The sequence below is a fragment of the Mobula hypostoma genome, chromosome 3 (genome assembly GCF_963921235.1).
Source record: "Mobula hypostoma chromosome 3, sMobHyp1.1, whole genome shotgun sequence".
Classification (NCBI taxonomy): Eukaryota; Metazoa; Chordata; class Chondrichthyes; order Myliobatiformes; family Myliobatidae; genus Mobula; species Mobula hypostoma.
This window is the reverse complement of record NC_086099.1, coordinates 222,919,384-222,940,064: the sequence shown is the minus strand read 5'-3', so window position 1 is coordinate 222,940,064 and position 20,681 is coordinate 222,919,384. Positions and strand designations below refer to the sequence as shown.

Genomic DNA, 20,681 nt, shown 5'->3' with positions numbered 1-20,681 from the left:
CTGAAGATTTCCAGCGTCTCTTGTGGTTATGATTCCCTCCGTGGACTCCGTCGCAACTTCAATTTACTGGATGCATTTTGAATAAAGTGGATTTTTTAAAAAAAATCATACCTCCTTTCATTTTTTAGACAATTTAGTCGTTTTTTTTTCAGACAAATGCCTTAAATCCAACAGTAACCAGGTTTCCTAAAAAATCATCGGATTAACTTTATCAAAAGTTTTGAAGTTCCTTTTTGTTACAATTTCGAAAGAGTGCTTATTCATTGGAACTGCACCTGTCCTGCCTGAGTCGGCGAGGAACGGCTGAGAGTTATGAACCCGGCTCGAGCACATCACTGAAATAAGCCTCCCTCCCCCATGGACTCTGCCTAAACTTCTCGCTGCCTCAGCAAAACAGCAACATGATCAAACACGCCAACTGCGCCACTGGGCAGAAGATACAGAAAGCCGGAGAACACATAGTGGATGCGGAGAGGATGTGGGGAAATGAATCTAGGGTCAGAGGGTTTAGCGTCAGATTACAGGGACGTCCCTGTAGGCCTGAGATGAGAAGGAATTTCTTTAGCCAGAATTCAAAGAAAATTTATTATATCACTACATACGACCCTTAGATTCGTTTTCTTGCAGGCATACTCAGAAACATAATAGAACCAATGAAAGACCGCGCCCGACAGGACAAACACCCAGTGTGCAAAATACAAAAATAAATAAACAATAAATATGGAGAACAAGAGACTAAAAGTCCTCGCAAGTGAGCCCACAGGATGCGGGAACAGTTCATTGACGGAGCGATGAAGTTGAGTGAAGTTCTCCCCTCTGGTTCAGGAGCCTGATGGTTGAGGGGTATTAGCTGCTCCTGAACCTGGTGGTGTGGGTCCTGAGGCCCCTGTGTGTCGGCCGCGAGAAGAGAGTCTGCCCTTGGTGGCGGGGGATGCCGCTTTTCTAGGACAGCGCTCCGCGTAGACCTGCTCAGTGGCGGAGAAGGCCTTACCGTGATGGACCGCGCTGGGTGGGTCCACTGCTTCTTGTCCGATTTTCCATTCGAAGATACAGTATTGATGTTTCAATAGACAATAGATAGTAGGTGCAGGAGTAGCCCATTCGGCCCTTCGAGCCAGCACCGCCATTCACTGTGATCATGGCTGATCATCCACAATCAGTATCCAGTTCCTGCCTTATCCCCATATCCTTTGATTCCACTATCTTTAAGAGCTCTATCCATCTCTTTCTTGAAAGCATCCAGAGACTTGGCCTCCACAGCCTTCTGGGGCAGAGCATTCCATACATCCACCACTCTCTGGGTGAAAAAGTTTTTCCTCAACTCCGTTCTAAATAGCCTACCCCTAATTCTTAAACTGTGGCCTCTGGTTCTGGACTCACCCATCAGCAGGAACATGCTTCCTGCCTCCAGCGTGTCCAATCCCTTAATAATCTTATATGTTTCAATAAGATCCCCTCTCAGCCTTCTAAATTCCAGAGTATACAAGCCCAGTCGCTCCAATCTTTCAACATATGACAGTCCCGCCATCCCAGGAATTAACCCTGTGAACCTACACCGCACTCCCTCAATAGCAAGCGTGTTCTTCCTCAAATGAGGAGACCAAAACTGCACACAGTACTCCAGGTGTGGTCTCACCAGGGCCCTGTACAGCTGCAGAAGGACCTCTTTGCTCCTATACTCAACTCCCCTTGTTATGAAGGCCAGCATGCCATTAGCTTTCTTCACTGCCTGCTGTACCTGCATGCTTGCTTTCAGTGACTGATGTTTCCATGCCAGTCTGCGATGCTGCCAGTCAATATTCGCTTCATCACACATCCACAGAAGTTACTCAAAGGTTTAGATTCGGCATGACATCTTCACAAACTTCTGAGGAAGTAGAGGCGATGCCATGTTTCTTTGTCATGATACACGCCGGGCCCAGGACGGGTCACTGAGGAATTCAAAGTCGCTGACCCTCTCCACCTCTGATCCTCCGTAGGGCCTGCTCAGGGACCTCCAGTTTCCTCTCCTGAAGTCACTGATCAGAGAGGGCGGTGAATCTGTGGAGTTCACACGGCCGTGGAGGCCGAGCCATTGGGCACAGTATATATATATTTAAAGTGGACGCTGATTAGTCAGGGTGACGGAGAGTGGGCAGGAGAATGGTGTAGAGCGGGATGTTAAATGGCGGAGCAGACTCAAAGGGCCGAACTCCCATATCTTACGGTCTAACTCAAAAGGGGTTTGGGGGGGGCAACTTCTTCACACAAAGGGTGGTGTGTATCTGGAATGAACTGCCAGAAATAAATGACTGAGGCAGGCACGTTAGCAACGTTCAAACGCTACTACATCGATGGGAGAGGCTTGGAGAGCTTTGGGCCCAACGTGGGTCGATGGGACTAGCTCGCTGGTCAACACAGCATGGATGAGTCGGACCGAAGGGCCTGACTCTCAGACAACAAACTCGACTTTGACTATGAATGGGGACTACGCAGGTAGGGGCATCCCGGTCAGTATGGAGGAGTCGGGCCGAAGAGTCTCTTTCTGCGCCGTACGACTTTACAGTTGTGGATTTAAAATATTTAAAGACTCCGCTTTCAAAGCGCTTGAGGAAAAAGTTCCCAAAAATCTGAAATAAAAGAACCCCCTTTTTCTTATGCACACATCCTCTCCTTTTTAAAGAGCGAGTCCCACCAGTTCTAGATCTTCCCCACCAGTTCTAGATCTCCCCGCCTCCCGACAAGAGGAAATTCCTGTCGTCGTCTTCTTGTGAACTCCAGTCCCGCCTGCCCGGTGCGGCGTCCCCCGCCCTGTCCCGGGACGGTCCCGCCCTCCGCCAGTGTTCCTGGGACATGCTGTATCGCTGCTGCCAGGCGCTCTCCTCCTCACGCCCCGGGGACATGGAGGGAGCGGAGGCGCCTCGGGAGCCCGAGCCCGAGTCCGAGTCCGAGTGCGCCGTGTGCCGCTCGCCGTGCCCGGACGCCGGCACCCTCCCCTGTGGCCACCGCCTCTGCTCCGAGTGCGGCCGCTACTTCGGCACCGAGCTGCGGACGGAGGTGGAATGTCCCCGCGGTCACAGCGACCGGAGAACCCCGGCCGGAGCCAAGGCGCCGTCCGCCCCCGAAGCCCAGTTCCCCGCTGCCGGAGGGCAGCCGCGGGAGGCGGACGGAGACCGGGGACTGTGCAGCGAGCACGGGCGGCCGCTGCAGTTCTACTGCGAGGAGGACGGCGAGTGTGTGTGCGGCCCCTGTACCGCCACGGGCAGGCACACGGTCCACACCCTGGTCAGTCTGGAGACGGCGCGGGCGAACATCAAGGTAAGCCGGGCCGGTAGGTGGGGGAACGGGGGCTGGTGTCGGGAGAAGATTCGGTTACCCGCAGACACTGACACCGCTTCCTCTTGGGTTTGGGGAGAGGGTCACACACTAAGAGCAGAACGTACCGGAGTGATAACTAGAACGTGTAACGACTCACTGTATTAGTAATAAATGGTTTCTGAAGGTTGTGGAGGGTAGCGGGAACAAGCTCCCACTACCTATTAAATACTCCCAAAGTCGCAAGTCTCAAATAGCCCCTGACAAGCCCAGCTCCTGCCCTACACGTGTGGCTTCGCTCCTGAGCCCGGAGGAACCGTTTCTACTGACAGGCGAAGGGGCAAAGGCGGGTTACTGGCGCCTTGAAACCAGTCGCTTCGGGTAGACGGGGCTCGTCAGCCGGGGTTGGCAGCTCATCCAGGAGAAGGAAAATTCTGGTCTCAAATCTCTACTCCCACTCACGGGGAAGGCTTCGGGAGTAAACCCCCGACGGAAAATCCGGAGCTGGGGTTCCGAGGGTAGTCCTACGTTGAGTTCAACGCTGACCGGCGACTCCTGCGTCGCCGCTGGTGACAAACTGTATCGGTCTCCGCTGTATCTTTGGATACATCCAGCTGCGTGGAGAGCGGGAGCCTGTTACACGGGAAACAGCTCGCTCTTCATATCGTGCTGCCCCGGCTTGCGTACCGACACAGCTAGTACGCAGCATCCATGGTCGACCCCGATCAACCTACAGTAATAGCTCCATCGTTGTCACGAGTACCGAAGACAGCGAAGAAGTTAGCTTCGCAAGCCATCTCTACGGATCAAAGTCGAGTTTGCCGTCATCCTCAAACTGACCGTAACGGAAGATGGGAGGTGACTTGAAATCCATCAAATATCGAAAAGCCGAGAGAGAGAAAGTGGATATGGGGAGGATGTTTCCAGTGGTGGGGAGTCTCAGACCAGAGGACACAGATAGAGTGGATGTGGAGAGGACGTTTCCAGTGGTGGGGGAGTCTAGGACCAGAGCGCACAGTCTCAGAATAGAGATGATGAGGAATTCCTTTAGCCAGAGGGTGCTGAATCTGTGGAATTCATTCCCTCAGATTGCTGTGGATACTAAGTCATTGGGTACACTTAAAGCGGAGGCCTATAGGTTCGTGATCAATAAGGATGTCAAAGGTTATGGGGAGAAGGCAAGAGAGTGGGGTTGAGAGGGATAATACATCAGCCATGATTTAATGGCGGAGCGGAGTCGATGTCGCCGGGTGGTCTAATTTTGCTCCTATGTAATGGACTCGATAAAGGTGTACCAGACGATACTTGGACGCCGGAGGCTTTCTCCCTGGACCAAATGGCAAATCAGAAAGGGGAATAATTTCACGGTGAGTGGGGGCAAGTGTAGAGGGATGTCAGAGGAAGGGTTTCTTTACACTGAGCGGTGGGTGCAGATACATCAGGCAGATCCATGGAGGGGAGACTGGTTTCTGTGACGCGCTGAGCGGTGCCGCAACTCCCTGCAGTTGCCATACCGATGAATAAAGTGTGCTGTCGAAATTGTAACCAAAGGAACTTCAAAACCTTTGACAATGTTAGTCAGAGACTGGGCGACTGCAAGATTTAAGGCAATTGTCTAAAAATGTGCTGTATTCAAAATACACTCACATTTCAGGAACAACTTCTTTACCCCACACACACACACACACTTACGGCAATTGATTTACTTATTTATTTTTTCTTTCTACCTGATCATGTATAGTTCAGGTAGATGTGAGCGTCCGTAGGCTTATCTTCTTCCCACCCTGTCTCTCACAATTCCTCCGTCTCCGCCGCATCTGCTCTCAGGATGAGGCTTTTCATTCTAGGATGAGGGAGATGTCTTCCTTTTTTAAAGAAAGGGGCTTCCCTTCCTCCACCATCAACTCTGCTCTCAAACGCATCTCCCCCATTTCACGCACATCTGCTCTCACTCCATCCTCCCACCACCCCACTAGGGATAGGGTTCCCCTGGTCCTCACCTACCACCCTACCAGCCTCCGGGTCCAAGATATAATTCTCCGTAACTTCCGCCACCTCCAACAGGATCCCACCACTAAGCACATCTTTCCCTCCTCCCTCTTTCTGCATTCCGCAGGGATCGCTCCCTACGCAACTCCCTTGTCCATTCGTCCCCTCCATCCCTCCCCACTGATCTCCCTCCTGGCACTTATCCGTGTAAGCGGAACAAGTGCTACACATGACCTTACACTTCCTCCCTTACCACCATTCAGGGCCCCAGACAGTCCTTCCAGGTGAGGCAACACTTCACCTGTGAGTCGACTGGAGTGATATACTGCGTCCGGTGCTCCTGATGTGGCCTTTTATATATTGGCGAGACCCGACGCAGACTGGGAGGCCGCTTTGCTGAACACCTACGCTCTGTCGGCCAGAGAAAGCAGGATCTCCCAGTGGCCACACATTTTAATTCCACATCCCATTCCCATTCTGACATGTCTATCCACGGCCTCCTCTACTGTAAAGATGAAGCCACACTCAGGTTGGAGGAAGAACACCTTATATTCCGTCTGGGTAGCCTCCAACCTGATGGCATGAACATTGACTTCTCAAACTTCCGCTAATGCCCCTCCTCCCCCTCGTACCCCATCAGTTATGTATTTATTTATTTATTATTATTAATTTTTTTTCTCTCTCTCCTTTTTCTCCCTCTGTCCCCCTCACTATACCCCTTGCCCATCCTCTGGGCTTCCCCCTCCCCCTTTTCCTTCTCCCTAGACCTCCTGTCCCATGATCCTCTCATATCCCCTTTGCCAATCACCTGTCCAGCTCTTGGCTCCATCCCTCCCCCTCCTGTCTTCTCCTATCATTTTGGATCTCCCCCTCCCTCTCCCACTTTCAAATCTCTTACTCACTCTTCCTTCAGTTAGTCCTGACGAAGGGTCCCAGCCCGAAACGTTGACTGTACCTGATTCTAATTTGCTTTAATTATATTTTTTACTGTAACATGTATTGTTGTCACAAAGCAGATTTCATGACGCACGTCAGTGGTAACAAACCTAATTTGGTTTCTGAAATACATCCAGTAAATTGAATCATAGAGGTGCACCATGGAAATGGACCCTTCGGCCCATCGATTCTGTACCAACCATCAACCACCAATTTACACCAATCGCACTTCACTGTTCCATGCGTGGGTTTCCCCCGGGTGCTCCAGTTTGTTCCCACAGTCCAAAGGCGTACTGTGTGGGGGGAGGGGAAGGAGCACAAGCCGACAGGTAGAGCCAGGTGAGGTGGAAGGTGGGAGAGTGGCTGGGGGAGGGGGTGAAGTGAGTAGCTGGGAGGTGATAGGTGGAAGAGGTAAAAGGATAAAAAAGAGAGAATCTGATAGGAGAGGAGAGTAGACCATCGGAGAACGGGGAAGGGAAGAGGGGCACCAGAGGGAGGGGTAGACAGGTGAGGAGAAGAGAAGAGGTAAGCAGAATGGGGAGTGGGAAGGGAGAGAAGGGGAAGGGGGAGAAATTACTGGAATTTAAACAAATTGATGGTTACGCTGTCAGGTTGGAAGCCACCCATGTATGACCAGAAGACCATCGATATAGGAACAGAGATAGGCCATTTGGCCCATCGTCTGCTCCACCATTTCATCATGGCTGATCCATATTTCCTCTCAGCCCCAATCTCCTGCCTTCTCCCGCTATCCCTTCATGCCCTGACCAGTCAAGGATATATCAACTTCTGTCTTAAGTGTACATAAAGACTTGGCCTCCACAGCTGCTAGTAGCAAAGAATTCCACAGAGTCACCACTCTCTCGCTGAAGAAATTGCTCCTCATCTCCATTCTAAAAGGATGCCCTTCTATTCTGAGGCTGTGTCCTCTGGTCTTAGACTCTCCCACCATAGGAAACATCCTTTCCACATCTACACTATCAAGGCCTTTCACCATTCAATTGATTTCTATGAGGTCAACTCTCATTCTTCTGAATTCCAGTGAATACGTGCCCAGAGCCATCAAACACTCTTCATATGACAAGCTGTTCAGTTCTGGAATCACTTTCATGACCTCCTTTGAACCCTCTCCGTTTCAGCACATCCTTTCCAAGATAAGGAGATAAGGTAAAAACTGCTCACAATACTCCAAGTGAGGCCTCACCAAAGCCTCAACATTACATCCTTGTAATGAGGTGTTGCTCCGCCAACGTGTGAGTGTCCTCTTCGTGATGGTAGAAGAGGACATGGACCGACATGTCAGAGTGGGAATGAGGTGTGGAATATCCCCTTTATCTTTAATGATCTCCAATTACCTCGGCAATATTTCTCTGCTCTCTTTCTAGGGCAAGTTGCTCAGCCAGGTGAAGACTCTTTTCCAAACTCAACAGAACTGTCACTTCAAGTACCAAGATCTGAAAAAGTCCGAAAATGAAATTAAGGTAGGGGAGACGTGAAGGTGGGGGTGGGGAGGAAGTTGGTAGCTAAAGTAATGAAATGACTTTTGACAGAATGAAACCACAGCTGATGTACCAGAAGACCAGTTGAGTGAGTGGGTCTGGCTGAGACTGAAGTTCCTGGATGAGATGCTGGTCCTACCATGAGGAGAACAAAACAAGATCCATTTTTAGAACATGGCACATAGAACTCTACAGCACAGTTCAGGCCCTTCAGCCCACAGTGATGTGCCAACCTTGTAACCTACTCTAACCCTCTTTCACACCTTTGCAGGCTGAACTCCATCTGCCACTTATCAGCCTGGCTCCACATACTGTCTGTGTCCCATTGTAACCAACGACAACCTTCTACACTGTCTACAACTCCTCCATCCTTGGTGTCATCAAGCAACTTACTTGCCCACCCTTCCACTTCCTCCTCCAAGTAATTTATAGAAGTCACAAAGAGTAGAGGTTCCAGAGCAGATCTTTGCAGAACACTATTGGTCATCGAACTCCTTTGCTTTGAGATTTAGGAGAATGATGGTTGTCTTCTTGGAATTTTGAGGGGATTGAAAGTGTAGATGTTGAGAAGTTTGGATAGGAGCCTGGGTGGGAGGGGTATGGAGGACTATGGTCCAGGTGCAGGTTGATGGGACTGGGCAGAAGAACAATTTGGCGTGGACGAGATGAGCTGCATGTTTCTGTGACGTGCTGCTCTGTGACTCTGTTTTCACCAGTGGAAACATCTCGGATGAGGGAATTTAGTTATGAGATAGGGTGCGGAGGTTTAAAACTGAGATGGGTAGTTGCAGGGGAGGGTGTTCAATCTTTGGAAGTCTCTATCCCCAAGTGGAAGCTGTACCTCTGCGAGTGATTGAAGATGAAGCAGGTGTATCTCTTTTAGACATAGCCTGGAGGAGCTTGGTGGATCAAGCAGCATGTGTTGGGTGGGGAGGGTAAGAAATGGTCAACGTTTTGGGTCAAGTCCTGTAGTCCCTAGAGTATTTAAGTGAAGATTGATAGGTTCTTGATTCATAAAGGTGTCAAAGATTCCGGGGAGCAGGCAGGAGAACGTGGTTGAAAGGGATGATACTGAAAATTGGCCATGATGGAATGGTGGAGCAGACTTGATGGGCTGAATGGCTTAACTCTGCTCGTATGTCTAATTATACACAGTACTCACTACAGAGAGAGTACTGTGAAGATTCACCAGACTGATGATATGGGATGATGGGACAGTCATGGATTGTCTAGACCTGTTTTCACCAGAGTTTACCAGAATGAAAGGGAATCGATTAACCCTTTCTTGTTCCACTGAAGCACTGTTCCTTGCTGGTTTCTAACACACACACACACAGCGGGACGGACAGACAACCAATGTGCAAAAGGCAAACTGCGAATAAAAGTAAATAATTAAAGAAACTATAGTGAGGAACAGGAGCCGCAGAGTCTTGTGAGTGAACCCATAGGTTGTGGGGCCAGTCAGTGTTGTGGTGAAGTGAAGTTATCCACTCTGGTTCAGGACCCTGGAGGTTGATCTGTCCCTGAACCTGAAGAGTAGGCCAAGGTGAACTCGTGCCTGGGCACTCGCCCAGCAGCAGTGCCACGGTAGTGTGGTGGTAGGTGCAGTGCTGTTACAGCTCAGGGCATCGCTGTTCAGAGTTCAATTCCAGCGTCCTCTGTAAGGAGTTTGTACATCCTTCCAGTGAGCGTGTGGGTTTCCTCCGGGTGCCCTGGTTTCCTCCCACAGTCTGCAGCCGTACCGGTTAGTGAGTTGGTTGGTCATTGTAAATTGTCCTGTGATTAGGTAAGGGTTAAATCAGTGGGTGGTGCAGCCCGCTGGTCCGAAGGGGCCAGTCCAGCACTGTATCACTAAATTAAATGACTTCATAAAACTCCAGGGCAAGAGTTTGCCACTGTACTCCTTATTTTCCCCCTTCCTCTTTCATAAGCGGGTTGAGCTGGGACGTGGGCCACCAACAGCAGCTCAGCAGATTCCTCAGTGCTGGGCTGCAGGTTGATCAGCTCCGTCCCTTCTGTTTTCACAACACCACTTCACACGTCACCTAAGCAGAGGTCCCAGGGAGCTTCTCTCGACATTTCTGTAGCTCTGGGTTTTACCGGGATGGGGTTGCTCGTCGCATAGCATGCCCGACCCTCCTGCATTCACAGCCGGGCTTGGGACCGTCCGTGGAGGAGGTACTGTCATTGTGGAACTGCGTTCTGCTCACATAGACACTGAAGCTGTGCACTGCTAAAGGTCTGCCTCACTCTATCTACACACAGTGCACATGGGGAAAAGTAGACAAGCAACAGTAAAGATTAATGAAAGTGCAGCACTCTCCTGTTGATGTCAGCTTGTGATGAAGAGAGAGTTTGTTCTGGAGGTAACCCCCAGACTCCGTGTGAATTCTTACCTTCTGCACCCCCTCCAATGCCTCCACATCCCTCCTGTCTCTTATCTTCTTCCCTCTTCCCCGGCCCTCCACCTGACCCCACCCGTGTGTCGCAGGGGGTGAAACGTTTGACCCGATGGTGTTGGCCGCTGCTTCCCAGCAGTTCCAAGTCTGGGGTCGAGGCTTCTGTTCTGGTCTTCCCCCACCCTCCCTGCCCCACCTTCCCCCCCCCCACTCATCACGAGGGGAGGTAGCGTCCCTCCCCGATCGCGGACCAGGCTAACCGATGGGCCGCTGCTCTTGGTATTGCAGACGCAGATCGCGCGGCTGAAAGGAAACCTGTCCAAGAAGTTTGCTGAGTGGCGGAGGAGCCTGGAGGAGGGGGAGTCGTCCTTGCTGGTGAAGGTGGACGAGGAGGGGGACCGCTTGCTGGCCAGCACTTCCAAGTGCTCTGAGATGCTGGACCAGAAGATGGATCTGATTCAGCAGATCGACGACAGGGCCCAGGACCTGTCCCAGGCAGAACCTCTGGTCTTCATCCAGGTACTTCCACCTTCAGAACGTAGAGCAAAGTAAACGTACATACACGTCACCGTGTACTACCCCCAAGATCCACTGATTCACAGTAAATACAAAGTAAGCAATAAATATCAAGAACAAGAGTTGTAGAGCCCTTAAGAGTGAGTCCATAGACTGTGGAATCAGTTCAGCACAGTACAGGCCCTTCGGCCCACAACGTTGTGCTAACTTTTTAATTTACTCCCAAGATCAGTCTAACCCTTTCCTCCTACATAGCTTTCGTTTTTCATCATCCACACATCTGTCTGAGTCTCTTAAACGTTCCTAAGGTAGCTACGTGTATCACCACCCCTGGCAGCTTGTTCCATCCAACCCATCTCTGATATCTCCGCTATACTTTCCTCCATTCACCTTAAGATTGTGTCCCTTTGCTTAACCATTTCCACCTTGGGAAAAAGTCTGGCTCTCCGCTCGATCTCTGCCTTTTATCATCTTGTTCATCTCCATCTAGTCACCTCTCACCCTCCTTCACTCCAAAGAGAAAAGCCCTAGCTCACTCAACCTATTCTCGTAAGATATACTCTCTAATCTGGTCAGCATCCTGGTAAATCTCCTCTGCACCCTCCCTGAAGCTTCCACGTCCTTCCTGAACACAATATTCCAAGTGTGGTCTTACCAGACCAGAGTTTTGTAGAGCTCTAGCATTACCTTGTGGCTCTTGAGCTCTTAATTCCAAATGTAAAATTGACTTGCAATAAAGATTGAATTATATCCGCATAATCTGTGACACTATCAGCTAAATTCATCTCCCAGAAGGACCCTTACGATTTGCCATCCAACATTTTGGATCTGTGCATCAGTCCTGTGTGTAAAGTATTTCTTACTCTCAGTGTCCCTAATAACTTTGTATATCTGTCAGATTCACCCACCACCAACCTCCCGTCTCCCCACACCTCCAGTCTTCTTCGCTCCAAGGAAAACAAGTAAACAAATCCAGCCTGTCTGTTTCTTTGTAACTGAAACAGATCACTCTGTCCCGGTGAACCTCCCCTGCACCCTTTACAATGCAGTCACTCTTCCCATTGCGTTTCAGTGCTGTTTTAATGAGCAAATGTGGAGCTGTTAATCGCAGTGCTCTCATCGACTCTCTCTGCCTTTCTTCCACCCTACCCCACACAGGATGCGAAAGAGCTCCTTTCTAAGTAAGTTTGTCGGAGTTGTTCAGTACGATTGGTCATTGATTTTACTATTGCCATATGCTGAGATACAGCAAAAAGCTTCACTTTGTGGGCCATCCAGACAGATTATTCCATACGTAACTTCATCAAGAAAGTTCAAAGTAAATTTATTATCAAAGTTCCATGTACAACCCTGAGATTCATTTCCTTACAGGCATACTCAGTAAGTCCAGGTGCTTAATAGAATCAATGAAAGACCGCACCCTACAGGAGAGACAAACAACCAGTGTGCAAAAGACAACAAACTGCAAATATGCAATAAATTAAATAAATAAGCAATAAATATTGAGAACATGAGATGAAGAGTCCTTGTGGGAACAATTCAGTGATGGGGCAAGTGAAGTTGTCCCTACTGGTCCAAGAGCCTGATGGTTGAGGGGTAATGCCTGCCCCTGAACCAGGTGGTGGGGGTCCGGAGGCTCCTGTACCTCCTTCCTGATGGCAGCAGCGAGAAGAGAGCACGGCCTTGGTGGTGGGGGTCCCTGGCTGCTTTCCTGCAGTGGTGCTCCGTGTTGGGGAGGGTTTGCCTGCGCTGGACCGGGCCATAGGTGTAATAGATACAGAGAATGTGCAGCACAGGTTGACAAAGTACCAGGGTCACGACAAGGTAGATCATGAGGTCAAGAGTCCATCTTGTCAAACTAGCGGTCTGATCACAATGGGACAGAAGCCATCCTTGAACCTGGTGCTACGTGCTTTCAAGCTATTACATCTTCTCTGGGGGCTTTCATTACATTGGTTACTTTACCGAGACAGAGTGAAGTGCAAGTGGAGAGGGTGGGGGGCAGGCTGGTTCCTGTGGTGGATCGAGCTGTGTCCACAAGTCCGGAAGGGGCTCTTATGGGCAGCAGGACTCCCAGCGGGTGCCCCGTTTAGCTCACGGTTGCAGTGTACACCGGGTAGAGAGGAAAGTCAGACTGGGAGCGGATTGCGAGATGGCTAAATGACTTAGTGGGCTATCCTTCTGAGTTATGGATGGCCAACTTATAAACACCCTGAGAGCTCCCATTATTAAATTCAAAGGGGAACTACTCTTGGGGGAAAAAAGCCTGTTTATGTGTAGCCTCCCGACATAATCAGACACTATTACTCCTCAAGAGCACGAGCTGCTAGTTTCACCGTGGGAAGCCACTTTCCAATTGCTTTGGAAACTGACAAGTAGTTACTTCTATTAATGTTTGTGTGATGATCCTTTACTAAACTGAGTCCACTGATACTTAAAGTGCATCAAAGCCAGTCTTTGAGTGTGGGACATCTTAACCCTTGCCTCTCCCTGCCCAGAACCAGCGTAACTCAGAACAGCACAGTAACAAGGCAGGGGAAGACAAAATAAATGTTCAAAGAAACACACAGAAAATGCTGGAAGAACCCAGCAGGTCAGGCTGCATCTGTGGAGAGGAATAAACAGTCACTGTTTGGGGCTGAAGCCTTCATCAGGATTGGAAAGGAAAGGGGAAGAGCCAGAATAAGATTGTGGGGGAAGGGAGGGGTACAAGTTAGCAGGTGATAGGTGAGACCAGGTGAGGGCAAAGATGGCTGAGTGAGGGAGGGAGGATGAAGTAAGAAGCTGCGAGGTGATAGGTGGAAGGGGCGAAGAGCTGAGGAAGGAGGAACCTGATAGGAGAGGGCAGTGGACCATGAGAGGAGGGGAAGGAACAGGGGTATCAGAGGGAGGTGATGGGCAGGTGAGGGGAAGAGATGGGGTGCGAAAGGAGCCAGAATGAGGACTGGAGAAAGACGGGGGGGGGGGGGAGAAATTTCTAGAAGCTGGAGAAATCGATGTTCATGCTGTCTGGTTGGACGCTACCCAGATGAAACGTAAGGTGTTACTCCTCCATTGTGAGTGTGGCCTCACCGTGAATGTCGAGGAGGCCATGGACTGACACGATGGAATGGGAATAGGAAGAAGAATTCAAATGGGTGGCCATCGGGAAAACCCGCCTCCTTAATTGTCCCTCAACAACACGGTTCCTTACTTTCCCGACTCATGGACAAAGTTAGCTTAAAGGTGTTGGTGAAATCCAGGGATGCCCTGAACTCATTCGAGGGCAGGGTCCAGCACCCTTCACATCCAAGTCCGGGCCACCCGGGGCCTGGTGCTAAAGTCCTCAGAGTGACCTCCATTGGCCCCCCAAGGTTGGGAAGGTGGGGTGGGATTCTGGAGAGGTGTCGGTCATTGAGGTAATCAAGAAGCTGATGGAGGAGGCAGGATTGGCCTGGTACGGGTGGGAGGGGTGGTGAAGAGCTTCCTGTGGGGGAGGGGAAAAGGGTTCCTCTGTCACGCAGTGAGGTGGGGGTAGCATCAGAAGGTCCGTGTTGGCCTTACTGCTTCCTGAGTTGTTGTGGACAGGTTCTGAGTTAAAGGTCAAAGATCCTAAGGCAGAGACTTGGGCGAGGAGCTGGATTGGTTAGGTGCTAAAGCCTAGGTGCTCTACAAGAGTTCTGGCACGTCGGTCCACGACCTTCTCTAATGCCACGATGAGACCACACTCAGACTGGAACAGCGACACCTCGTAATCTGTCCGGGTATTCTCAAACCTGATAGCAAGAAACATTGATTTCTCTAACTTACAGTTCTCTTCCCCTGCCTCCCCACCTCTCTCTTTTTCCATCCCTCACTCTGACTGCTGCCCATCACCTCCCTCTTGTGGTTCTCCTCCTTCCCTTTCTCTCATGGTCCACCCTCCTTGCCTGTCAGATTTCTCCTCCTTCAGCTCTTAACCTTTCCCACCCATCACCTCCCTGCTTCTTACTTCATACCCCTACCTGGCTTCACCTGTCACCTTCCAGATTTTCTTCCTTCCCTCCCCCCTCACCTTCCCCTTCCGGCATCGCTCCTCTCCCGTTCCAGCCCTGTGTGTGCTGCCCTGGATGTCCGGCATCTGCAAAACCTCTCGTGTCTCGGCTAAGTCAATGCCAGCTGACGTCTCCGTGCTTCTTTGCAGGGCCTTGGAGATCCGAGAACAGAAAGTTCCGACCCTGTCCAAGGACACACTGAACATGAAACTGATAGCGGAACATGCCAAGGAGCTGGTTGATAAGGCCATGGTCTACCACTCAGTGATAACGACCATCATCGGTGAGTGGGAGGGAGCGCCAATGCCCCGGTAACCCGCGGCAACACTTGCAAATACGCTTTGCAAGTAACGTACTGGTTACAATGCCAATAAAAAAAATGTGTGGGCACGTGGCCAAGTGGTTAAGGCGTTCGTCTAGTGATCTGAAGGTCGCTAGTTCGAGCCTTGGCTGAGGCAGCGTGTTGTGTCCTTGAGCAAGGCACTTAACCACACATTGCTCTGCGACGACACTGGTGCCAAGCTGTATGGGTCCTAATGCCCTTCCCTTGGACAACATCGGTGTCGTGGAGAGGGGAGACTTGCAGCATGGGCAACTGCTGGTCTTCCATACAACCTTGCCCAGGCCTGCGCCCTGGAGAGTGAAGACTTTCCAGGCGCAGATCCATGGTCTCGCAAGGCTAACGGGTGCCTTTACTTTACTTTACAATGCCAATGGCCACCAATCCCGGTTCAATTGCCGTCACTGTCTGTAAGGAGTTTGCACGTTCTCCCTGTGATTCCGTGGGTTTCCTCCAAGTGCTCCGGATGCACGGGTGAGGGTTAGTAAAGTTGTGGGCCTGCTGTGTTGGCATGGCAACACTTGTGGGCTACCCCCAGAACACCATAATGAGGTAATGTCAAGGGTCCACCTTATTGTACTGGGGGATCGCTCGACAGTCTTGAACCATTGTGATGGAAGCTGCCGTTGAGCTGGTGGTCCCTACTTTCAGGGTTTGTATCTTCTGCCCGATGGGAGAGGGAGACGTGAGAGTGACTGGGATGGGTGGGGTCTCTGATTCTGCTGGCTACATTAGTTGACAATGTGTCTCTCTTCCCCCCCCCCACCCACCTCTCCACACTCTTGTCTCCCATCTCTCTCACCCTGCCTCTCCCCCCGCCCCCCCCGGCTCTGTCACTCCAGGTGAATGGGCACGCCTCACTTTGGACCCCAGGACGGCCTACTGGTTTCTGACCATCTCGGAAGACGCGCGGTCGCTGGCGTTCGGGTACGACCTGCAGCCCTACCCGTCTAATCCCGAGAGGTTTCGTACTCACCGGCAGATCCTCTGCTGTCAGAGTTTCTCGTCGGGCTACCACACCTGGCTGGTGGAGGCCGAGGGCATCGCCTGGGGCATCGGGGTGGCCTACGGCAGCATCCCGCGGGAGGGCCACGGCTCCGACCTGACCGACAGTGATAAAGCTTGGTGCCTCCACTTCAGCCACGGCTCCCTGACCGCCAGCCACCATGGCAACCACACCAACATTGTCAGCGACCCCTCCCACAGCAGGTTTCAAGTGGAGCTGGACTACGAGGCCGGTAGCCTCGCCTTCTACCAGGTCAATGACGCCCCCAAACACTTGTACACATTCCAAACCACCTTCACCGAGCCCGTGTTCCCAGCGTTCTCCTGCTTCTATATCTCCTCGCTGCGGATCTGCTAAACCGATGAAAATAAAAATCGCGAGCTGGCCATTCAGCCCGTCTACTGCCTGCTGCGCACATCTTCCCACTTTGATTTGGGAAGTCCCTGCTGACAACCGTGTATCCAAGCCTAGCCCAGCCCATTCCCCGTCTCCTACTATGCTTATCCAACCTTCCCTTCAATTAATTTGCTCACCTTTTGCATCTATCTCCTCCCAGCTTCTCACTTCATGCCCCACCCACCCACCTCTCCATCACCTGGTCTCACTTATCACCTTCTAGCTGGTACTCCTCCCCCTCCCCAGCAAACCATCTAATTCTGGCTCCTTCTCCCTTCCTTTCCACGTCCTGCTGAAGGGTCTTGGCTGGAAACGTCGACTCTTCATTCCCCTCCGTAGATGCTGCCTGAGTTGCTGAGCTCCTCCAGCACTGTGTGTGTTTTGTTCTGGATTTCCAGCACCTGCGGAATCTCTTGAGATAGAATTAATTCACTCTCTTTGATTTCAGCCCCCTGGGAGTGGGTTCCACGTTCCCACCGCCCCCTCGATAAAGGGGTTTCCCCACAACTTCCCGTGGCCCGGAGAGCGTAGAGACATGCAGAGCCCAGAAGCAGACACTTAAAGTTACCAAGACGCCCATTCAAGCCTGATCCATTTGCCCGCGTTTGGCTCATCTCCCTCCAAACCCGGGGTTCCCAACCTTTTTTTTAAATGCCATGAACCCCAGGTTGGGAACCCCTGCTCTAAACCTTCTCCTGTCCACGTACCTGTCTAAATGCATTGTGCCTACCTCTAACACACCCTCTGTCAGCTCGTACCAGGGGGCACACAGTTAAGGCAAGAGTGGTAAGTTCAAAGGAGATGTGAGAGGCAAATATTTAACACAGAGAATGGTGGCTGTCTGGGGTGGTGGTAGAGGCAGATACTTCAGGGACTTTTAAGAGACGTTTAGATGGGCATATGAATGTGTGAGAAATGGTAGGTTATGGACATTGTGTAGGCAGAAGGGATTAGCTTAGTTGGCCATTTAACTGGTTTAGCACAACTTTGTAGGCTGAAGGGCCTGTTCCTGTACCGTTCTGTTTTATGTTCTCATTCAAACGCCCACCACCCTCGGTGTGGAAGTTGTCCCTCAGGTCCCCTCTAAATCTTCCGCCCTCACCTCTAGTTTTAGTCCCCCCTGACCTGGGGTGAAGACTGTGACCATCCGCTTTATCTCCACCCTCTCGGGATGTTATATCGCTTCTCGAATATAAAAGCAAGGATGTAACATTGATGCTCTAAAAGGTGCTGGTGAGGCCTCACGTGAGCACTGTGGGCAGTTTTGGGCCCCTTATCCAAGAAAGGACATGCTGACATCGGAGAGGGTTCAAAGGAGGTTCACGGAAATGATTCTAGGATTGCACAGCTTGTCATATGCAGAGCGTTTGATGGCTCTGGGCCTCCACTCACTGGAATTCAGAAGAGTGAGGGGATGGGAGTTCCCATTGAAACCGATCAAACGTTGAAAGAGTGGATGTGGAGAGGATGTTTCCTCTGGTGGGGGAGTCTAGGACCAGAGGGCACAGCCTCAGAATAGAGGGATGTCCATTTAGGACGGAGATGAGGAGGATTTTCTTCAGTCAGAGGGTGATGAGTTTGTGGAATTCGTTGCCACAGGCAGCTGTGGAGGCCAAGTCATTGGGTATATCTAAAGTAGAGGTTGATAGGTTCTTGATTGGTCAAGGCATGAAGGGATAGGGGGAGAAGGCAGCAGGTTGGAGTTGAGAGGGAAATGGATCGGCCATGATGAAATGGCGGAGCAAATGGCCTAATTCTGCTCCTATGTCTTGTGGTCTTAGATTGGTCACCAAAACTGGAAACGTTTCCTTTATTTCACATTCACAGTCTGCGTGGATTGTCTCCTCCAGTCAGGACATGATGTGTAAGAGTTGGGATGTCATATTGCTGTTGTACAAGATGATGGTGAGGCCGTACCTGTGTACCATTTGGTTAGTAAGCAAGGGAGGAAGAGTGTAGGGAAGATTTATAAGGATGCTTCCAGGATTCGGGGGCCTGAGGTGGGGAGAAGTTGGACAAGCGAGGACTTCTGGAATGTCGGAGATGGAGGGTGATCTGTAGAGCTGTATAAGATCAGGAAGGGTACAGATCGGCTGGATGCACACAGTCCAGGATCAGGAACCAAAAACTAGAGGACATAAGCACAAGAGATTTTGTGGATGTTGGAGATCAGGAGTCTTGACCCAAAACATCGACTGTTTATTCCTCTCCATAGATGCTGCCCGACCTGCATTTTGTGGGTGTTGCACTCGAGGGCCATAGGTTTAAGGTCAGAGGGGAATAATTTAAAAGGGATCTGAGGGGAAGTGGGTGGTGTGTAAATGGAGTGAGCTGAGGCAGAGACAATAACAGCACTTACAAGGCACAGGAAAGGTTTAGAGGAATGCAGATGAATAGGACTACCACAGATGAGTACTTGGCTGTTTTTGTGCTGAATTACTCTGTCTACAACTCAAGGTCGAACCTCCCCGCCCACCCCACCCCGGGGGACTAGGCAGAGAGACTGTGGAATCATAAATCGTGATTTGTAATCACAAATTAACAAGCCGAAACCAAAGTGAAATTAGGAGAGGGGTTTGTTTCCCCATCTCAGTCTCAAGTTCAAGTTTCTTTGTCATCTGACTGTATGTACATACAGCCAAATGAAATAACGTTCCTCCGGACCACAGTGCACCCACAAAACCTATCACACACAGCACATAAAACAAAATATTACCACAGATAGGTTAATAAAGTATCATTCAAAGTCATGTAGTGTGCAGCACAGGTGAACAATAAACAGCCCGCTGTCCTGGTGACGAGACTTCGGTGGTGACAGGGTATTCATTAGCCTCACAGCCCAAGGGAAGAAGCTGTTACCCAGTCTGGCAGTCCGAGTCCTGGTGGTAGTGAGTTAAAGGGACTGTGGGGTAGGGATCCTCAACAGTGCTTTAGACCTTTTGTGTACAACACTCCTGGGAAATGGCACAAATGTGGGGGGGGAGGTGGGAGACCCTGGTGGTCCTCTTGGTGGCTTTCACTGTCCTCTGCAGGGTCGACCAGTCTGACGTCTTTCAGCTTCTGTAGCACATCAAGATGCAGGCAGACAGGATGCTCTAGGTGGTAGAACGTTGCTAGAATGAGGCTAGGGAGCCTTCCACGCCTCAAAGTGTAGGTACTGCTGGGCCTTGATGAATGAGGAGGTGTTGTGGGTCCAGGTTAGATCATCCATTATGTGCACACCAAGGACGTTGGGTCTGGGACGATGACCAGCTGGAGGGTCTAGAAACCATGGAAGATGCTGACAGCGTGGATTTAGAGAGAGTGGTTCCACTTGTTCAGAAGTGCAGGGCATGAAGCTTTTGTTGTGGGACAGTCACCCCAAAATCCAATAGGGATTTCAAATTTGAGACTCACTTATTTATCCCATGTACAAAGAGACCACTCTTAGGGTGTTATGAGCACATTTGAGCCCCTCATCTAAGAAAGGGTGTGCTGACAGTGGAGAGAGTCCAGAGGAGGTTCACAGGAATGGCCATGGGAATGAAAGGGTTAATGTACGAGGAGTGTTTGATGGTTCTGGGTCTGTACTTGCTGGAGTTTAGAAGTATGAGGGGGAATCTCACAGAAACCTATTAATATTGAAAGGCCTGAATAGGGTGGATGTGGAGAGGATGTTTCCTATGGTGGGTGCGTCTCGGACCAGAAGACACAGAAATGGACAATAGAGGGATGTCCATTTGGAACAGGGATGAGGAGGAAGTTTTTTTAGTGGTGGTGGTGAGGGGTGACTTTATGGAATTCATTGCCACAGACTGTAATGGAGGCCAAGTTATTGGGTATGTCTCACGTGGAGGTTGATAGGTTCTTGATTAGTAAGGGTGTCAAAGGTTACAGGGAGGAGACAGAAGATGTGGAGTTGAGCAGACTTGATGGAGCGAATGGCCTAATTCTGTTCCTATATCTTACGGTCTTATGGAACATACAGTGGAATGCATTGTTTGTGTTTACAACCAACACAGCCTAAGGGTCATTGGAGCAGCTTGCAAGTGTCACCGCCCATCACGGAGCCAATGGGGCATGCCCACAATGGTCAGCATGACAACACGCAAGCAAAGCCAAAAGCAACAGCAGCAGGAGTAGCCCCTCCCTCCCTCCTACCCACTTGCACACAGACAGTCCTCTAACACCAGGGCAGGTTGGCTCCAGGTCCCCAACCCAGGCTCGCAGACATCGTGCCTCTGAATTCCTGGCGTGCCATCGGGTCTCCCGTTTGCTGACGTGGGAAACCTCACGCCCCAAAGATCAAAGTTA

General features: G+C 50.7%; 1 protein-coding gene across 1 annotated transcript; it reads left to right on the top strand.

The window, feature by feature from the left end:
• Positions 1-2,287: 2,287 nt before the first annotated feature.
• Positions 2,288-16,349, top strand: LOC134343785 (E3 ubiquitin-protein ligase TRIM7-like). Its single transcript, XM_063042517.1, has 7 exons — positions 2,288-2,365; positions 2,761-3,297; positions 7,605-7,700; positions 10,406-10,636; positions 11,792-11,814; positions 14,796-14,929; positions 15,829-16,349. Exons 1-7 carry the CDS (start codon positions 2,288-2,290, stop codon positions 16,347-16,349), a joined length of 1,620 nt encoding a protein of 539 aa, XP_062898587.1.
• The last annotated feature ends 4,332 nt before the right edge of the window (positions 16,350-20,681 follow it).

Excerpts from the sequence above, each read along its gene's own strand:
- LOC134343785 (XM_063042517.1), top strand. The coding sequence starts at position 2,288 with ATGACTGAGGCAGGCACGTTAGCAACGTTCAAACGCTACTACATCGAT. Across the intron at positions 2,366-2,760 it reads TGGAGAGCTTTGGGCCCAAC|TCCCGCCTGCCCGGTGCGGC; the intron begins GTGGGTCGATGG and ends TGTGAACTCCAG. Across the intron at positions 3,298-7,604 it reads CGGCGCGGGCGAACATCAAG|GGCAAGTTGCTCAGCCAGGT; the intron begins GTAAGCCGGGCC and ends CTCTCTTTCTAG.